This window comes from Gobio gobio (assembly GCF_949357685.1).
Source record: "Gobio gobio genome assembly, chromosome: 20".
In the NCBI taxonomy this organism is placed as follows: domain Eukaryota; kingdom Metazoa; phylum Chordata; class Actinopteri; order Cypriniformes; family Gobionidae; genus Gobio; species Gobio gobio.
Window position 1 is genome coordinate 26,551,863 of NC_137113.1, and position 17,476 is coordinate 26,569,338.

Below are 17,476 nucleotides of genomic sequence, written 5' to 3' on the forward strand. Positions count from 1 at the left end.
AGTAAGCATATGACGAAAACTTTGACATGACGTTGCTGTTACTTTTAATAACACTGCGTGACTGCGCTTGTCAAAATTATGTGCTTTCAGTGAAAAAAACCCGCATCTTTTACACAAATACCAAATAAACAATATACAAATTCAGTCGTGCTCCATCCATCTATGATATTAGTTTAAACAAGATTTTAGCCAATATGAGAGATTACCATTTTCTGCACTGGCATTTGAATATAAAAATCTATCATGTGAATTATAAACGCCCATAATAATCATTTAAAAATGCGTTAGTGTCGAATTATTGCTTTTTTTGTGGTGTGCATATCTACTGTTCAAGTCAGCTGAGACCGATGGACGGTAAACAGACACAACATATCCCAATATCCTTTGCTCAGTCTCGGAAATTCCCGTCTCGCGAGAATATGGGATCTCCCAAAGACAGTTTTTTCCAATAGTCTTGTTTTTGTTTTTATTTTGTTCACCGATGAAACGTCGTTTATTTGACGTCTACAGGTGAGATAACGGATTTTACATAAGTCAGCCTGGTTTTCCAGAAGAGCTAGAACGTAAATACGGAAGTTGATTTCTTTTGTTCGCAGCTCTTTTTGTCGCAAGAGATGGGAATGTTTCCATAGCGGAGCAAGCAAACGGTTTCCAGCTAACTGTCCAAATAAACCTTCTTTAACTACACGTAGCACTTCAACAGCATTTTACTCTTCAACATGGGTTCAATACTGAGCCGAAGGATTGCTGGAGTTGAAGACATCGATATTCAAGCCAATTCAGCGTACAGATATCCCCCAAAATCAGGTAAAATGTCATTAAGTAAAACGTTGACAGATGTTAGCTGCATTACAAAGCCTAACATAGTTTGTGTTTGTCCATTCTTGTTGTCACTCATAGACCGTTATCTATTCTTTATGTTTGTCACATTTTGTACTTTTACATCTCAGAAATCTGTTATTTACTGTATGTCTCATGTTTTCTGCTTTTGAAATCTACTTTGGCAGTGCTTTACTATTATCTAATGTGTAAAGAAAATATACCAATTTAACGTCCGCATGGATGCATTTAAACATCATCCAGTGTCAACTCTTGTCTAGTGACCACATCCATCCTAGATAATAATCTCTTAATGTCTTTATTGCAGGAAATTATTTCACCAGTCATTTTTTCATGGGTGGAGAAAAGTTTGACACACCCCATCCAGAAGGATATCTTTTTGGGGAAAATATGGATTTGAATTTCCTTGGCAACAGACCTGTGCAGGTGAACAAATGAAACCGCCGCCGCAAAACTTTTAAGAGTCCGACACTTTGTCATCCTCACACATACGTTTCATGTTTTCCACAGTTTCCCTATGTGACGCCAGCACCACATGAGCCTGTCAAGACGTTGAGGAGTTTGGTGAACATCAGGAAGGATTCTTTACGACTTGTCAGGTTGATTGTGAATATAGTCATGGCTTAATGGGGGTTGCTGATGATGCCGCAATGTAGACTATATGCTGAAATAAGAGAGCCGTGACAACAAACTTTTGTTTTTCAAATTCTGCAGGTATAAGGATGATTCTGACAGCACACCAGAGGACACGGGCGATCCCAAGGTCCTTTACAGCATTGAGTTCTGCTTTGATACTGATGCCAGAGTGGCTATTACATTATACTGTCAAGCCTTTGAGGAGTTTGCCAATGGGATGGCAATGTAAGTTTCCACTGAGTAGTATTGAGTAAAGTTTCTGCAGTTGAATGATGCTAAATCCGCAAGTTTATGTTCACTTTTGTAGCTAAGTGAATTTCTTATAAAGGATTAGATGATATGTAGAAACTTGAGTGTCTTGTGATTGGTAGCCTCGATTGCTTTAAAGTCCCATTTAAGCCATTTGATCCCAAAGAAACAACCCATTGGCATCTAGAAAATAGCTTCCTTGGAAACAGTGGCACTTGGTCTAAATTCAAAATCTTTTGACCAATCTTTTCTCCTTGGTCCAAATACAAAAGATTAACTCTTACACTGTGTTGAAAACCCTGTAACGCCTTTGGTGTTCCTGGTCAAAAATGACCGGCCTTTTAAAAATTGTCTGTAAATCACTCATTTTGCTGTATCACCAAATATTGGATTCAATCTTTTTCTCAACTTGTTTTCTTTCAATTAGGACATGTTTTGTATTTACTATCCAATTCAACGTTGGCTTCATTGATCTGAGGATAAAGTTAATCTCTGTGAAAAAGAGAGCCTGTAACACTCAAAATAGTTTGTATGTTTGTTTACACGAACGCGTGTGTGCGAGTGATAGTGCGAGTGTGTGTATCCACGCATACACAGGTCTTTTTTGCAAGCACACATGTACATATGTAAACATGAACATGATGAACATGCTCCTGAACACCAAAGGTGTTCTCTTATTTTCAATCTCCCCCATTCATTTTCAGTGGATGGTCATTTTTGACCAATATAAACTCAGATCAATGAGGCTTAAAATTGGTCCGTTTAAAAATTTAATACAAAACCTGTATTAATTTGACAAAAAATGTAATCCAATATTTGTTGATAGCGTACAGTAGCTTAACGAGAGATTTATAAGATTTTGTTGTAGGCTGGTCATTTTTGACCAGGAACACCACAAGTTACAAGGTGGGAAAAAATCCAAAAGAACAAGGTCCCAAAAAAGTCTCAAAATGTTGGAAAGTAGTTATACCCGGTGTTTGAGCGAAGTCAGTAAATTTTAATCCAATTTAATAACATTAACATTTTAAAAAAGAAAAACCTATGGGTTAAAGGGATAGTTCACCCAAGAATGAAAATTCTGTCATCATTAACTCACCCTCACGTTGTTCCAGACCTGCATGAATTTTCATTTTTGTGTGAACTATCCCTTTAAGCACTTTTACATTGGTCACTGGGTTTGAAATGTACATTACTAGTAACTGATAGCCTCATGTATGCTCAGACTTGTTGGTGATAATCACTACAATTTTATTTTTAAAGATACAGCCCCAAGAGCACTTCAATGGTGTCTGAGACGGTCCATTATAAGAGAGGGATTAACCAGCAATTTTGTCTGCCATCCTTCAAGATTGATTTCACCAAATGGAAGCCTGAAGAGGTGTGATTTTTCAAAAAAGACTAATGTGCATCAGTGCCATCCCATCAAGGCCTGTGTAATGATGCTGTATGCTATGCTGTAATGATGAGAAAATAACTATGTTTTTAAAAACATAGTGAATAGTTAGGTGTGTCATGTATTTTTAGAACTAAACATTCATATTTATCTGTAGCTGAACTATGATCTGGACAAAGGCGTTTTCCCTTTGGTAGTCCAAGCAATAGTGGATGATGGAGATGGTAAGTAAAAAAATTTGATCATAAAATATAATGAGTTATAATTATGCAATATTACATACTGTTGTCTCACAAAACATTTTCTGTTACAGATGTCACCGGACATGCACATGTTCTCTTGGCAGCTTTTGAAAGGGTGTGTATTACTTGAGATTTGTTTTTGCTCAAGAATGTCAGCTGGACTAAAAGCTTGTAAGCATTCGGTCATGTTTTATAATATTGAGTAAGTCATTAACCAGGCAGTCTTTTATAGTCAGTTTGAGATTCATGAATCCCATGGTCATGGAAACCCTGGACTCTGGAAGTTTGCAATGGTCAGGCCTGGAAAAAATCATGTAAATTACTAAAATCACACATGGTCAAAGGTTCATTGATAAAAAGGAGTTGGAACCCTGGAAAATGCTTTGTAGCCAATGTAGAAATTGAGAGTAGATAGAATCAACATAATTTAGATTTATTGCATAGAACAAAATTTCCCACAGAGTGCATCATACAAAGTTTCAGACATTTTTATTAACAGCATAGTCAGACTAAAATATGGAGAGATGTTTAAAAGCAGTGCATTAATCTGTTTTCACCAATTTAAGAACTATAAATTACTGCTTTCAAGTCATGTTGTCTAAGGAGTAGATCTAAAAGAGGTAGGTAATAAATCATTATTACCATAACTAATTTAATTAATGGAAATAAACACAGATATCTTCATTAGCCATCTCCCAAAAATATTCTTGGTGCACAACTTTAACCTTGCCAGCTTGTTCTGTTGTTTTTATTCTAGTAATACTATATATTCCCTTATTTACAGCATGTTGATGGCAGTTTCTCAGTGAAGCCTTTGAAACAGAAGCAAATTGTAAGTATTTTTGCGGCTCATATATCCCCATCGTTAAATGTAAGGCTGGGTGTGATATTTGTGAGCAACAGAACAATCTTATTTTCCAATATATCTGTGATTGTGGCCGTATGATTGTTTCTCATAATTGGATCCACAAGATTGAAAGTTTTGATTCATCCACACTCATGCACGCTTATCCACTCCACGTGTGGAAGCAGTAATCAGGCCATGTCACTTCATGAAAAAGATAATGGTCATTTTGATCTGTGCTGGGATGTTTCCCCAGCCAGTAATCTGCATTTCACTTGCTCATCTTTTAGGTGGACCGTGTGAGCTATCTGCTGCAGGAGATTTATGGCATTGAAAACCGGAACAATCTTGAGACAAAGGTAAATCATGTCACTACACCAGAGAATTTAGGGCAAATGAGATGATGTGCCTGACTCCTGTTCCTGGTTATACGATATACATCCTGCCATTTCCTGTCTCTGATTTCATGTACTATTTTATGATGTTTTCTTTTGTCTCCTCTCTTCAGTCCACAGAGGATGAGAACAGTGACAACAGCAGCGAGTGTGTGGTTTGTTTATCAGACCTGCGTGACACACTGATTCTCCCTTGCAGGCACCTGTGTCTGTGCAATGCCTGTGCTGACACACTGCGTTACCAGGCCAACAACTGCCCTATCTGCAGACTGCGTAAGTGCTCATTAATCAATCCCTGAGCCTCCTGTATTGTTCCTTCCTCCATTATTATTCAGATTTGCTCGGCTAAATGAGTTAAACATTTAAGGTGGGTATGGCCATAAAGATAAAAGGCTGAGTGATGATTTTTAAAATCTGATATGGACTGATTTACCATTGTGTTTTTATTCCCCTTTTCATTGTTGTTCTTAATGATGAATAGTCCCTAGTGCATCATTTATCCCGCATGCAGTGCAGATCATGTGACTGTTGAAGAACAGTGCCATCTGCTGGGGATGTGAAGAAGCTATAGAGCTAGATGCTCATTTTCATTGAATTTGTTCATTTTCTTTTATCTGAGGAAAAGTTATGCAGAAACATGCTGATAAGAAACTATATACAACAGGACTGCCTTGAGTTGGCCAAGCTTTTGTTTACTTGTATGAAGTATGTTGCTGCTCTATAGAACTTCTCCACTGAGAGAATGTGCACTGATTTTGCTTGAACAGTAAGACCAGCTGTGCAAATATTTACCCCCTTTTTGTAGCCAAATGAATCTGGTAACACTTTTCCATGTGAAGATGCAGCACCTGTGTTTGTTTATACACACTGCATTTATTTGTGTCCTCCCCCCCTCACATGACCTTCCTTTCTGCTCTCGCTGCCCCAGCATTCAGAGCCCTGCTCCAGATCCGAGCCGTGAGGAAGAAAACAGCTGCCACTCTCTCCCCGGTTTCCTTTAGCCCAGTGCTGTCCCAAAGCTCTGACCATACTGAGCATTCGGTAAAATTCAAACTCATATTTCACCCTGTACTCAAATTATTAATACTTCAGGGATCCATTTCAACTGTGTTGCTACAGTAGTATTGATTTTGTCCAGTGGAATCATGCTTCGCATTTGAGTTATGACAGTTATGACTGGTATTTTAGGTTTCAGTGGCACATATCCGCCTCATTCCAAACATCCATTATATTGGACAAATTTGGTTTTCTTGACAAATGACGAAACTTAAACTACTGTTTAAAAGATTAATTTAAATTAATCATAATCTCTTATGCTCACCAGGTCTGCATTTATTTGATCATAAATACAGTAAAAACAGTAATATCGTGAAATGTTATTATAATTTAAAATGACTGTTTTAATTAATTTTAAAATGTAATTTATTACTTATGGCGAAGCTGAATTTTCAGCAGCCATTACTCCGGTCTTCAGTGTCACGTGATCATTCAGAAATCATTCGTGATGCACCACCAATATTACATTTTTGTCAAACGACTTTGTCTATAAAACATATTTTGTTGAAATATACTGCTTTGAATGTCACCAGGCAACATTTTTTACAAAGAAAATTATTTAATGGATGTTTTTAAAAATGTTTCACCAGGGATAATCCTAAATATTGAAATTAAAAGTCTTTTATAATGTTTGTTATATTTATGTGAGATGGTTATCAATTATTAAAAAAATTGTTTTTTAAATAAAATAAAAGTCTTTACTGTCCCTATTGATTAACTTATTTAATGTAAAAGTTATCTAATAAAAGTAATATTAAATATAAAATACTAAAAAAAATATTTCTAACCCCAAATCGTAGAGGTGAGAGGTGTATGTTGTTAGAAAAAATTATGGCAAAAAGTCTAAAGTTTACTAACAACACTTTTTTTTTTTTTTTATCTTACCGAATCTCAGAATGCTGACAACATCCCTCCTGGCTATGAGCCCATCTCCCTGCTTGAAGCCCTGAACGGGGTGCAACCCATGTCCCCTTCAATCCCATCAGCACCTCTCTATGAGGAGATCCAGTTTTCCGGGGAGATGGGAGATCCCCTCAACCTGACTGGGCGGCAGCAAAATGCAGATCCTGCATCAATGAAGGGCAAAGGTAGCAAGTCTCCAGACGGGTAAGTCACTGTTAGGAAAATACTCTCTTGAAAATATAATGTGAGTAATGTTCTTCTTCTAGTTATACTGTATGTGTGACGTTTCCAGGTCTACACGTTCTCCCTCGTCCCCCATACAGGAGGAGGAAGATGAGGAGAGAATGTCAGAGCTCTCTGATGCCCAGCCTCAGTCTGTTCTGCCCTGCAGTCTCAGTCCCACTGAGGTCAGACACTATTACTTCCTTACCCGTGCTTGTTAAATGACGCCCACTGACAAGCCAGTAAATGGTAGCACTTTATTTTAAGGTGACGTAGTTACACGTTACATGTACTTACTTGAATTAATACAAGCAACTGACCTTATAAGTGTACATTTTAGCGGGGAGGTTGCAAATTGCAACCACTCACCCCTCACGTTTCATTATGTTAGGTCTTTATACACCACTGAAAACTTAGTTACATATATTATATTGCATTTCTGCAGTGTTACCCATACATAAGCGAGAGCGGAACGGAACCATGCTACTCGTTTGAGCTGTGCGCCAGTGTGCGGACCGTTTCTCAGCTCGGAGCAATAATAGACAGCGCAGCACGAGCTCATACACGGGCCAATCTCGATCACATGACACCATTACTACACAGCACTGGGAGATCCAGGGAGAAAGCATTTGAATTTACCAGAGAATTAATAACATCACTACTGTGAGATCTAGTGGAAGCGTTCGGCACAGAATTATCTCATAAACCACAGATATCAGATCAAACAGTGCTGATGTGGAAACTAGGAAAAACATTGTGCCGTGAATGAAGTTCAGGGGTTTCAGTCCACAAACCACCAACATTCACTGTGGATTTAATGTAGTAACACCACATGGTATTGTGGCAGAAATAGTCAACAGTTTTTTTTTTTATGTTGTCATTATTCATCTCAGGATTTGTAGAGTCAAATTCAAGCACTTTTCAAGGGTTTTCAAGTGTTTTACACTTTATCCGGCACTTCAAAGCTCTAAATATTATCCATTTATTTTAATGTTATTTTTAATGTCTTGTTTTGTAAATGGCGGCAGAGAGCACTTATTGACTTATTAGCCATTTACACTCCCTAATATATGGACAAAAGTAGGAAGTCTCATGAAAAACAAAAACCTTTCTTCAAATTGTGACTAAATTACCCAGAAAACAAGGAAAGAGTGCTCCTTTTATAATCACTGAAGCTGTCGGTCAGTTCAGTATGATACTATAGAAGAACAATGGTAGCCTACATTTAATAAGAGCAGAATATTTAATAAAAATATAGTTTTTTGCTCATTACTGTTGTTAATAAAAGTTCATTTTATCTGCATGTCAATTCATAAACCTTTGTTTGACTAGATTATTCTGAACCCGTTCATCAAGCATTCCGCCCTGCCCACCATCACATGTAAATTCTCAACCAATGGGAAACACTGATTTCTGTTACTGATTACACTACATCAGCTTCACCTTAAGTGTAAGCCAGTGAGCTAATTGCTTTTATTCAACAGTAATTGCAAAAAGGAAGTACTATTTTACGGACATAGATTCGTACCTGTCTGAGGGTCTGACATAAATACTGTACAATAGTATCTTTAGAAATGTATTTCCTGTAAACATTTGTTGTGTTTGTGTGTGATTCCATGGATGAGCTGATTGTGTAATGCCATGGATTAGTTTGCATAGATCTGTGGGTTTTTCAACTGGTTGCATGTGACTGATAAAGAAATGCAAACTAGCGTTGTGTCAGTTCATCGTTTTCCACAGCCTGTAAAAACTGCTCAATCGATTTTATTTCCCAAAAGGCCACAACAGAGGGTGTGTCCACCAATCCCGGTTTCCCAAATTCAGGTTAGCAAACTCAAATTAGGCAATTCATATCAGAACAGCAAGTCCTCATATAACATGAGCAATGTGGTAATTCAAATAAAATGTTTTATATACTGTATGATATAAAATATATAATCTGAACATTTTGACTGAGGCTTGTTCTGTTGGAGAAGAAACCATGTTAATCATGTCATGTTGGCAGGTTCAGAGAGCAGATCACTGGGTGTGTCTGTGAGTGAAATTCTACAGGACTGCCACAGCGAGCGCAGCAGCCTGAGCCGGACAGAAAGTGACCCCTCAGCAGATCTGGCCCTGCCTGGTGAGCCGCTAACACACACTCCCCACAATCCTGACTCTCTTAGTCTGCCAAAACTCGTATTATAGGAATGGTTCATTTGAGTCCATTTTTGAGGGTGAGGTGTCTTTCATGCCCTGATAATTCCTCGTAATGTTGACTTTGAGAAAATGCAAAAGAGCCAAGTTGGAGAAGCTAGTTTTTCAGCATGCTTGGCAGAGCTAATGCTGTGCTGTGTGAACCTTCTCTGTTATTGCTGCTTCTTTGCTCAGCAATTTTTACCCAGTAAAGCTTCTCTTTAAATGCATTTTTACTGTTCTGTTTACAGTATCAATTACATGCCTTCCACACACTAGAAAATGCTCAAGTGTACTCAAGATGTACTCAATAGGCATGTAAATATTTCCTCTGACAATTTGATTGAATTTGATTCATGAAATCTGATATGTTATCAGTTCTCTTATGTCATTTTAATTTAAAAGAAATTGTTTAAAAATGTTTCATACACAAATGTAACTGGAGGGGTAATTAACCTCATAATGTAATATTATTTAAAACATAGAACGCAGTGTTAGAATTTTCAATTAATAATAATTAGTATTTGAATTTAGCTCTAGTAATTTAAACTACATTAAGTTAATAAATGATTAGAAATTTCCATAATTTTTCATACACCATGTAATGAAGAAGAATATCTCTGTATATGCTATGGAAGTCCATTTTCAACACATTAGTTATAACATAAACAGTAATTATCTCAATCATGAAATGATGTCATAATTGTGAGAAATAAATGGAAATTATTGCACAAGTTGAAATTGAAATGAAAGGTAAATGACAATCAATATTGACAAAAAAAAAAGTACTTGATGTACTTTATTTTTTATATCATATACCGTAGACTTTCTCCCTGGTTTCACAGACATGGCTTAAGCCTAGTCCCAGACTAAAATGCATGTTTGAGCTGTTTAACTGAAAGCAACTTGCACTGGCATATTTTAAATTATGTCAGTGCCATTGTTTTGTCTCAAGATGCACACCAGACATGTTTATATAAGCTACTTAAATGCACTAATGGAACTAATGCATAATCCTGTCTTAATCTGTCTGTGAAACCAGGCCTCTATCTCATAAATGTCACAATTACTTAGTATCTCATAATTGACTTTTCATGTCATAATTATGATTTACCAAAACATGATTTTTTTAACCCTTTGTGACAGAAATGGGCTTCTATACTGATGCTGTGTGTCTGCATGTCTAATGCTGTGCTGTCTTCTAACTCTCTCTCTCTTTCTTACTCCAACTCGGCTTTGCTCTTAACACGTAGCGTCTGAGTCATGGTCCACTGCTGTAGAGGAATGTTGACTCTGGTAGGTCATTAATGTCATGAATAATTCACTCCGGTGGAGCACTTTATAATGGATGGATGCACTTTTTTGACTTTCAAATTTTTTGGGGCTGCCATTCACTGCCATTATAATGCTTGAATTAGACAGGACATATTTTAATATAACTCTGATTGTCATATACACCTAGGATGGCTTGAGTGTGAGTAAATCATGGGCTATTTTTTATTTTTGGGTGAACCATCCCTTTAAGTTCCTTTGCAAAATATTCATCATAAAAGCAGTTATGTTTTATTTTTGTTTGTTTTGTATCTTTAGGTTTGTTGTTAAAAATGAGCAAACCAGGACTATAAATGTATAATTTTCTTTTTTTGGTCAGGACCAAAAGAACCGAACTGCAAGTGTGAACACACTCTAAGTGTCCATCTATTATACACACTTCTCCACTAACTGATCCCTTTTAAATCAATTGTAATCAAAGTTGTAAAGAACTCATTTGTCAGCCCAATTGACCTACAAAACTAATTTCAACCATAAACTCTTTTAAAATCAAAAGATTGGATTTTAAAAGAGTGAAGATTCTCTGCTCCTTCTCACTCCAGCTGTCTTCACCCTTCCCCAGGGTCATCAGAGTCCATAGAAAGCCTGAAGAGTCAGAGCACCAGCAGCTCCAGTCAGCCTCTGCTCTGCCTCCCCAGCACCCTCCGCATGGAAGATGAGCATCTCGCTTCATAAACGTCCCGTGCTGTGCCAGTTTCATTAACCCGCTGTTTCAATCTCCACTACACAATTCAAACTATTCTCAATCCATCACACTAATTCAGAACATTACTTCTTGAGTATCACAATCAAAGTATTATGTCTTATGTTAAAGAGTCTGAGACATTTCTCTGTGAAGTAGAAACATTACACAAGAGTTTAACACTAGCTTCAAAAAAAAAAAACTTTATAAAGAAAAGATGTTTATAGGACTGTCATAGCTTTTGCTTTGAGAGTACAGAACTTTTGAATGGTTCAAAATCTTTTAATGGATGCCCAGCCTCTTTGAAGTACGCAGCTTCATGGTGATTTATGACTGTGTACTTGATACGTTTTTATTGTTTTCTGTAATCAGCAAATGAACACTAAGTGCATCAGATTGCAGTCTGATACTGACGCATAGTATGATCAGTTACCCAGTTGAAGTAATCATCTATGTCTGTATCTTAAATATTTGTTTTGTGCCTTACAGTACTGTGTGGCTATCCCTTCGTCCTCCCGTTGAAACATACAAAGTGGGAAGCTGTAGCACTTTTTGAAGCTTTAATGAGTAGTTTATAGAGGGATCTGCCATCATTTATAGTGACATATCTGATGCTTTTTAGTGAATTCACTGCTGCTTATCTATGTCAGGCACCTTTAAAAGTTATGTATATTTGTATGTAGTCAAATCGTTTTATCATAAAGTGTTGTGCACTAATATGAGTCATTGTGGTTATTTGAAGATATAAATCATATACATTTTTTCATGATCCTGCTGTTCTGGCATAAACCCTAATTCCAATAGCTACATCTAAGAGATGGATGGATGGGTGATAGATAGAGCTTATTGTATTGTAGAGACCATGTTTAGCCAGATGATGGCAGTGTAAATTCACTGTTTTAGTAGTACACCTCACTCATTTAGTCAGACGAAACGGCATTTAGTATAGTTTCACCTGTCACCTAAAGCATTTTACCCAAATACAGCGCCCAACTTTGTGTAGGCTTGCTGAGAAAACGGTTATATGACAATGTGGAGTGTAAGCTAATGCTTGGGCTGTGTAAAGAGAGGGCAGAGGTCTCCTCAGGCGGGACGAGTGGCGCGCTCATTTCATTGCGCGTCACTGGTCTCATGTGCGCCTTTCTACTACTGTTGGCGCGCGCGTATAGAATACAACCAACGACTTTTTAACGACTTACCCAGCCAGGCATGTAGCAATGTTAGGAGGAAAATTGAGTTCGCGATAAAACAGATTTTTTTTTTTTTTTTTTTTTCAGAAAAGAAAGATAAAGATGACAATTCTAGATAGGCCTACAATGCCAAAACAGTTATAAAAGTACCAGTTAAGAGGCTGCATTACAATCAACAAACATTGATCAATTCACAAGGTTTAAAATCACAATAATTTAATAAATGACAATAATTTCAATAAATGAGCACCTGTCGCATTTCGCGCGGATCTGCGGTTGAATACACTGCACGCGCAGGGACAATGACAACGTTCAACTCTGGAGGTCTCAGCCAATCAGAGGGCGTCAACATTTAAAGGGCTATTAAGAAACAGGCAAAACGGCGGAGTGCAAAGCCTGCATCCCATTTCTCACGTATTCATTCGCTTATGAAACAGTAAATGTGGTTCTACATGGCTTTCTCTAAGACAGGACTGGAAGGCAGCTTTTCGCCGTAGATCGCCTGTTAGGACATTATCCGGTTTTGTGGATGCGCTCATTTCATCTGAATCCGCTGCACTTGTTGCGCTAAGGCTGAATCTAACGGACTGAGAGATATTCACCGCTACAGTTCAAACCGACGACGTTTTCATTTCGCAGGTAGGCATTTCATTTGATGGATTTCATTTGCCTGACCCTGTGGTGGATTATACGCGTATAAAAATACACTTTTTGCAGTTACATTTTTATTAGCCGTTATTTTCGAATTTTCAAGCGACGTGTCTGTGTCTCACAGAACTGTTTCTTCCAGTCGCGTCCACTATGCCAGTGTTAATGAGTCCAGAGATAGCGAATAAATTCAAAGAGAAATGGATGATGCTTCACCCGGAGGATCAGGACAATGTCAGCGGCTCTGTTCACTTTGACGACAGTCTCACCAGTCTGCACTGGCTGCAGAACTTCTCCATCCTCAGTGCCAATCCCGAGAGGATTCCCAGCTCCGGCTGCCACCCGCAACACCTCTTCTACCACAAAAACCAGCTGGGGGGCACCGACTCGCCCTCCAGCCCGCCTGCCGGAGATACCGCCGCCACAGGGATGCCACAAACACCTGGGAATCCCACAACGTCCTGCAGCAGTTTGGCGAATTCATACACGCACCAGCAAGCGGGACACTACACAACGGCGCAAACAAATCCTTCGGAGGAGATCGACTATAAAACAAATCGCTACGTAAAGCCGCCGTATTCATATGCCACTCTGATTTGCATGGCGATGCAAGCTAGTAACAAAACCAAAATCACCCTGTCAGCCATATACAGCTGGATCACTGAGAACTTCTGCTACTACAGATACGCGGAGCCAAGTTGGCAGGTAATTTCACCGACCATTCATTTATCTTTGAGAATCACTTCATGAAATTCAGTATCTTTAGATTTTACGAGAGAGAGAGAGAGAGAGAGAGAGAGAGAGAGAGAGAGAGAGAGAGAGAGAGAGAGAGAGAGAGAGAGAGAGAGAGAGAGAGAGAGAGAGAGAGAGAGATGTCTTTTTTGTGCAACAGGTGCACCGGCCATGATAAGATTCATCTTACATTCAGCTTCCTTAACGGTTCCATTAACGATTATTGTAGTATCTTTGGGGGGAAAGGAGTGCAATTTGTGTTAAAGTCTGAAATGATCTTATTCAGACTATTGCTAAGATTTTCAGATTTTAACAGACAACGAATCAGAAATGAATTTAATAGTCACTAGCCTACTCTTTAAATAAGTGTTTACTTTTTAAACTTTTTGAATCAAACATAACGAAAGTTTATTAAGGGAGTCGAATGAATCTACGAATCGCATTCAGTTTTTGATTCACTAAAAAGAGCCGTCTCATAACAGTCATTAGTTGGGGAATCAAACGTGTGTTGCTCTGTACATTCGTTAGTCACTAAAAAGGAACCAGATTCATTCGTTTGATTTACATTTGTAACTGCTTTTGGTTCACTAAAAAGAACGAGCTCACAAAAGTCATTCTTTTGGTAATTGTACCACACATGTCACGCTGAGTTTAAATTAAACCAAAAGGACAAATTCATACGAGTCACTTGTTTGAGAATCAAATGAACAGTATTAGCTGGTGTCTGTCAACCGTACAGCACTTTCAAAACATTGAGCAAACAGCCAGACCTGTGCACTCATCTGAGATGTATTAAGGTAGGGTGACTAATGATGGAAGCTGAGACCACTAAACCCAAAAGCACTAGGTTTCCTCAGGCCTCCTTCCATAATGAAGGATCCTTAAGGGAGCCCCTGATCATGTGAAACTAGGCGCGCTGCATTACTAGAGAGCCTTACTCACCGCATTTCTTCTTCTGTACACACAATATTCCCCTCCCCCCTTTGTCTTTGTCACACACACAGTGAGCTAATGAAACAGGACACCTCTACCTGTTGCACAATGGGATTTTATAGGAGCCTTTATATGGGTTGTCTTCTTCTGCCTCTAGAAGTTATTGCATGTATGTTCTACATTCTAAATGTAACCATAATGTTGGCTCCTCATTCAAACAGCTTAATTTAATTGACATTAAAAATCACTAAATGTTTCTAGTGTGTGCAAATTGAAAGCACAAACTAAGAATACTGCGTCACTGATGTCACGATTCGTTTCAATACATAACATCTCACGATACTTTAAATAAATGTGTTTTTTTTATTAATACTTCTTAAACATGTGATAAAGAGTTAAAAAAAAACTAAATTTGGTATTACATCAGAAATGGATGGAAATTACACTTCTTCTCCATATTAGATGTTTCATTACCATATCTGATGCTAAATTAAATGTCTAACATTTATTTTTGGGTGAACTATGAACAATACATATGGTTGCCATCCACGATACACATCCCTACCGAACAACAACCATGGTTTTGCTTCAAATAAAACCAGAAAAACATGGTTATTATAGTTAAACCATGGGAGCTACAAATGAACCATGGTTTTGCTACTCTAACTGTATAGTTTAACCATGGTATTTGTGGTAAAACTGGGGTTATACGAATGGTAATCAATCAGCCGGAAAAAAACATGGCTACTATACTTTTAAAATATGGTCAATTTTCATAAGGGATTGTTGTATGTTTTTTTTTTTGCGATATATTGTAACACGATATTGTTTCTCCCCTATAAATAAATATTAAAAACCTGCTGATTTTTCTCCTTTCTTTCAGAATTCAATCCGCCATAACTTGTCCCTGAACAAGTGCTTCATGAAAGTGCCCAGGCAGAAAGACGAGCCAGGAAAAGGAGGCTTTTGGCAAATCGACCCACAGTACGCTGACATGTTTGTCAATGGCGTTTTCAAAAGGCGGCGAATGCCTGCCACAAACTTCAATACCCAGAGACAGAGCAAAATGTTATCCTCTCCCAGCTCCTCGTACGGCTCTCAGTGCAACCAGACTGGCCAACAAATGGGAATGGGCCACTTCCAAGGACCTGTCCCAGGAAACAAACGCAAGCAAGTCTTCTCCAAACGAGGCAGCAAGCTGGCCAGAGTGTCCAAAAGCCCTCTGTTAACCACCGACATCAAAACTTCAGATGTACTGAGAGGAGATTTTGACCTGGCATCTGTTTTTGACGATGTGCTTAGTGGGAATGACAGCACGTTTGAAGATTTGGATATCAACACAGCGCTGAGCTCTCTGGGATGCGAGATGGAGCTATCCTCACAGAACCAGCACGGGTCTGTCTACAGCAATGAGGACGAGCAGGCTTGTGCTTACCTAGAGGCGAACGGCATGATGGGATGCAACATGGAGGACTTTCACCAACAGCACCATCAGCAAGTACAGGTCCATCCGCAATATTATGAGGGAGTGTTCTCAGATCAGGCTCACCAGCATCAGCAGCACCCCTGGGAGATTAAAGAGGAAGTCCAAGCCATCCCAATTTCCCTGGATCATGGCTATGGGCTTTGTGAGGGATTCTTCTCTGAGATGCAACTCTGGGAAAGAGCAGAGTCATATCTGTGAGCACGTCTAAACACATATGCACTGTCTTTGCTGGTCTGAAGACCTAATGACTTTGGTTTTGCTACATTAGCATAATGAATTACCAAGGATGTGAAAGGTTATATGTAATTATTCTTTGTACTTCTTTTGCATTTTTTAAGAACCTATACTGTTTCATTTATAATTACCCTTGATCTTTGGATTCTTCTTTTTTTTGATGATTAAATATTGCTGTGGGACAAATAGTTATTTAGGATAGTGGCATTTTGTTCCTGTATTGATTAATCGATCTTATATATTTAGTTTACTTGATATTTTAGGCAATGCCATGCTTTATATAAGTCTAACAAAAAATACAAATACATATAAATCACATATTTGAGGGGAAAAGGGATGCAACCAGCCAAAGTGCTTCACAAAATCATTTCCAGAGAGAAAAACAAAAAACTAAAAACGGCACAAGCACTTTGAAATATTAGCTCAGTTTGTTGCCCAGTGAGTTAGCCTCATCATTTATTTTCTCTCTTTTATGCTGATATTCAATGAAAGTGCAAATTGTCCCACGAGAGCTCTTCAATGTTTCAGAATGTAATGCATTAGTCTCAGATTTACCATGAATTGTGGGTGGCAATCTCACGAGGCAATGACTGTTCTAGAAGTGTACTTGTATCGATTCTTTGAGAAATGGACTAAAACATGCAACATGAAACAAAATATATTCTGTACTTGAATAAAAAGATCAATCTGTACTTTTTTCAGTCTATTGCTATTGATTTTTGTATATTGAATTACATGTGGTAAGTGTACCTTGTTTCTTTGGCATTCATGTTTGCGTTTTTTTTTTTTCAATTAGATTAACTTGTTCATTAAAACTCCATATAAAAAAAGGTAGTGATCAACAGTGCCAGTAATGAGAACAATAAGCATTCTCTATATATTCAACCCTATTTCCAGTCATTATGATACTTATATTTAGAATTGATCTATAAACTGATAAATTCCTCAGAATTATTATTATTTTCCTCAGAATTCACAGACTTTGTGTTCTCCTTGATTTAGCCGATCCATTTCAAGGTAAAGATTTCCTAATGATTTCCCATTGACTTCGCTAGCTGGATATTATTGAAGTCAGACTGTATTTTGATTCTGGTCATTACTTATATTTTCCTAAATATGTAAAAACTGCTTTTATACCACATACACTCAAATAGGTATCCATCTTATCCATGACTCTTTTCACGTAGCTATTTGTGATTTATTGTCTGAGTTATCGACATGGAAAATACAGTAAAACATGCCCAGACTGGCCTGCATTTCTCCAAAATGCATTCAGTTTCAAAC

The 17,476-nt window shown here is 37.9% G+C and overlaps 2 protein-coding genes across 9 annotated transcripts; both read left to right on the forward strand.

Moving 5' to 3' along the window:
- The first annotated feature begins 340 nt into the window (after positions 1 to 340).
- On the forward strand, positions 341 to 11,686 carry mgrn1a (mahogunin, ring finger 1a). Of its 8 annotated transcripts, XM_079801183.1 has the most exons (18): positions 391 to 510; positions 597 to 807; positions 1,148 to 1,266; positions 1,351 to 1,439; positions 1,555 to 1,701; positions 2,986 to 3,103; positions 3,276 to 3,342; positions 3,432 to 3,475; positions 4,145 to 4,192; positions 4,495 to 4,563; positions 4,713 to 4,872; positions 5,528 to 5,640; positions 6,551 to 6,762; positions 6,851 to 6,965; positions 8,559 to 8,604; positions 8,786 to 8,902; positions 10,209 to 10,251; positions 10,850 to 11,686. In XM_079801183.1, exons 2-17 carry the CDS (start codon positions 720 to 722, stop codon positions 10,244 to 10,246), a joined length of 1,590 nt encoding a protein of 529 aa, XP_079657309.1. In that variant the 5' UTR covers positions 391 to 510; positions 597 to 719; the 3' UTR covers positions 10,247 to 10,251; positions 10,850 to 11,686. The 8 variants fall into 8 exon arrangements, with proteins under 8 accessions (XP_079657307.1, XP_079657308.1, XP_079657303.1 ...); XM_079801181.1 differs by having other exon boundaries at positions 341 to 807; XM_079801184.1 differs by lacking the exon at positions 10,209 to 10,251 and having other exon boundaries at positions 407 to 510; positions 10,830 to 11,686.
- Positions 11,687 to 12,960: 1,274 nt separating this feature from the next.
- On the forward strand, positions 12,961 to 16,156 carry foxj1b (forkhead box J1b; the record flags this gene model as incomplete). The annotated part of the gene is made up of 2 exons (XM_079845881.1): positions 12,961 to 13,512; positions 15,356 to 16,156. 2 exons carry the CDS (start codon positions 12,961 to 12,963, stop codon positions 16,154 to 16,156), a joined length of 1,353 nt encoding a protein of 450 aa, XP_079702007.1.
- Between the last annotated feature and the right edge of the window lie 1,320 nt (positions 16,157 to 17,476).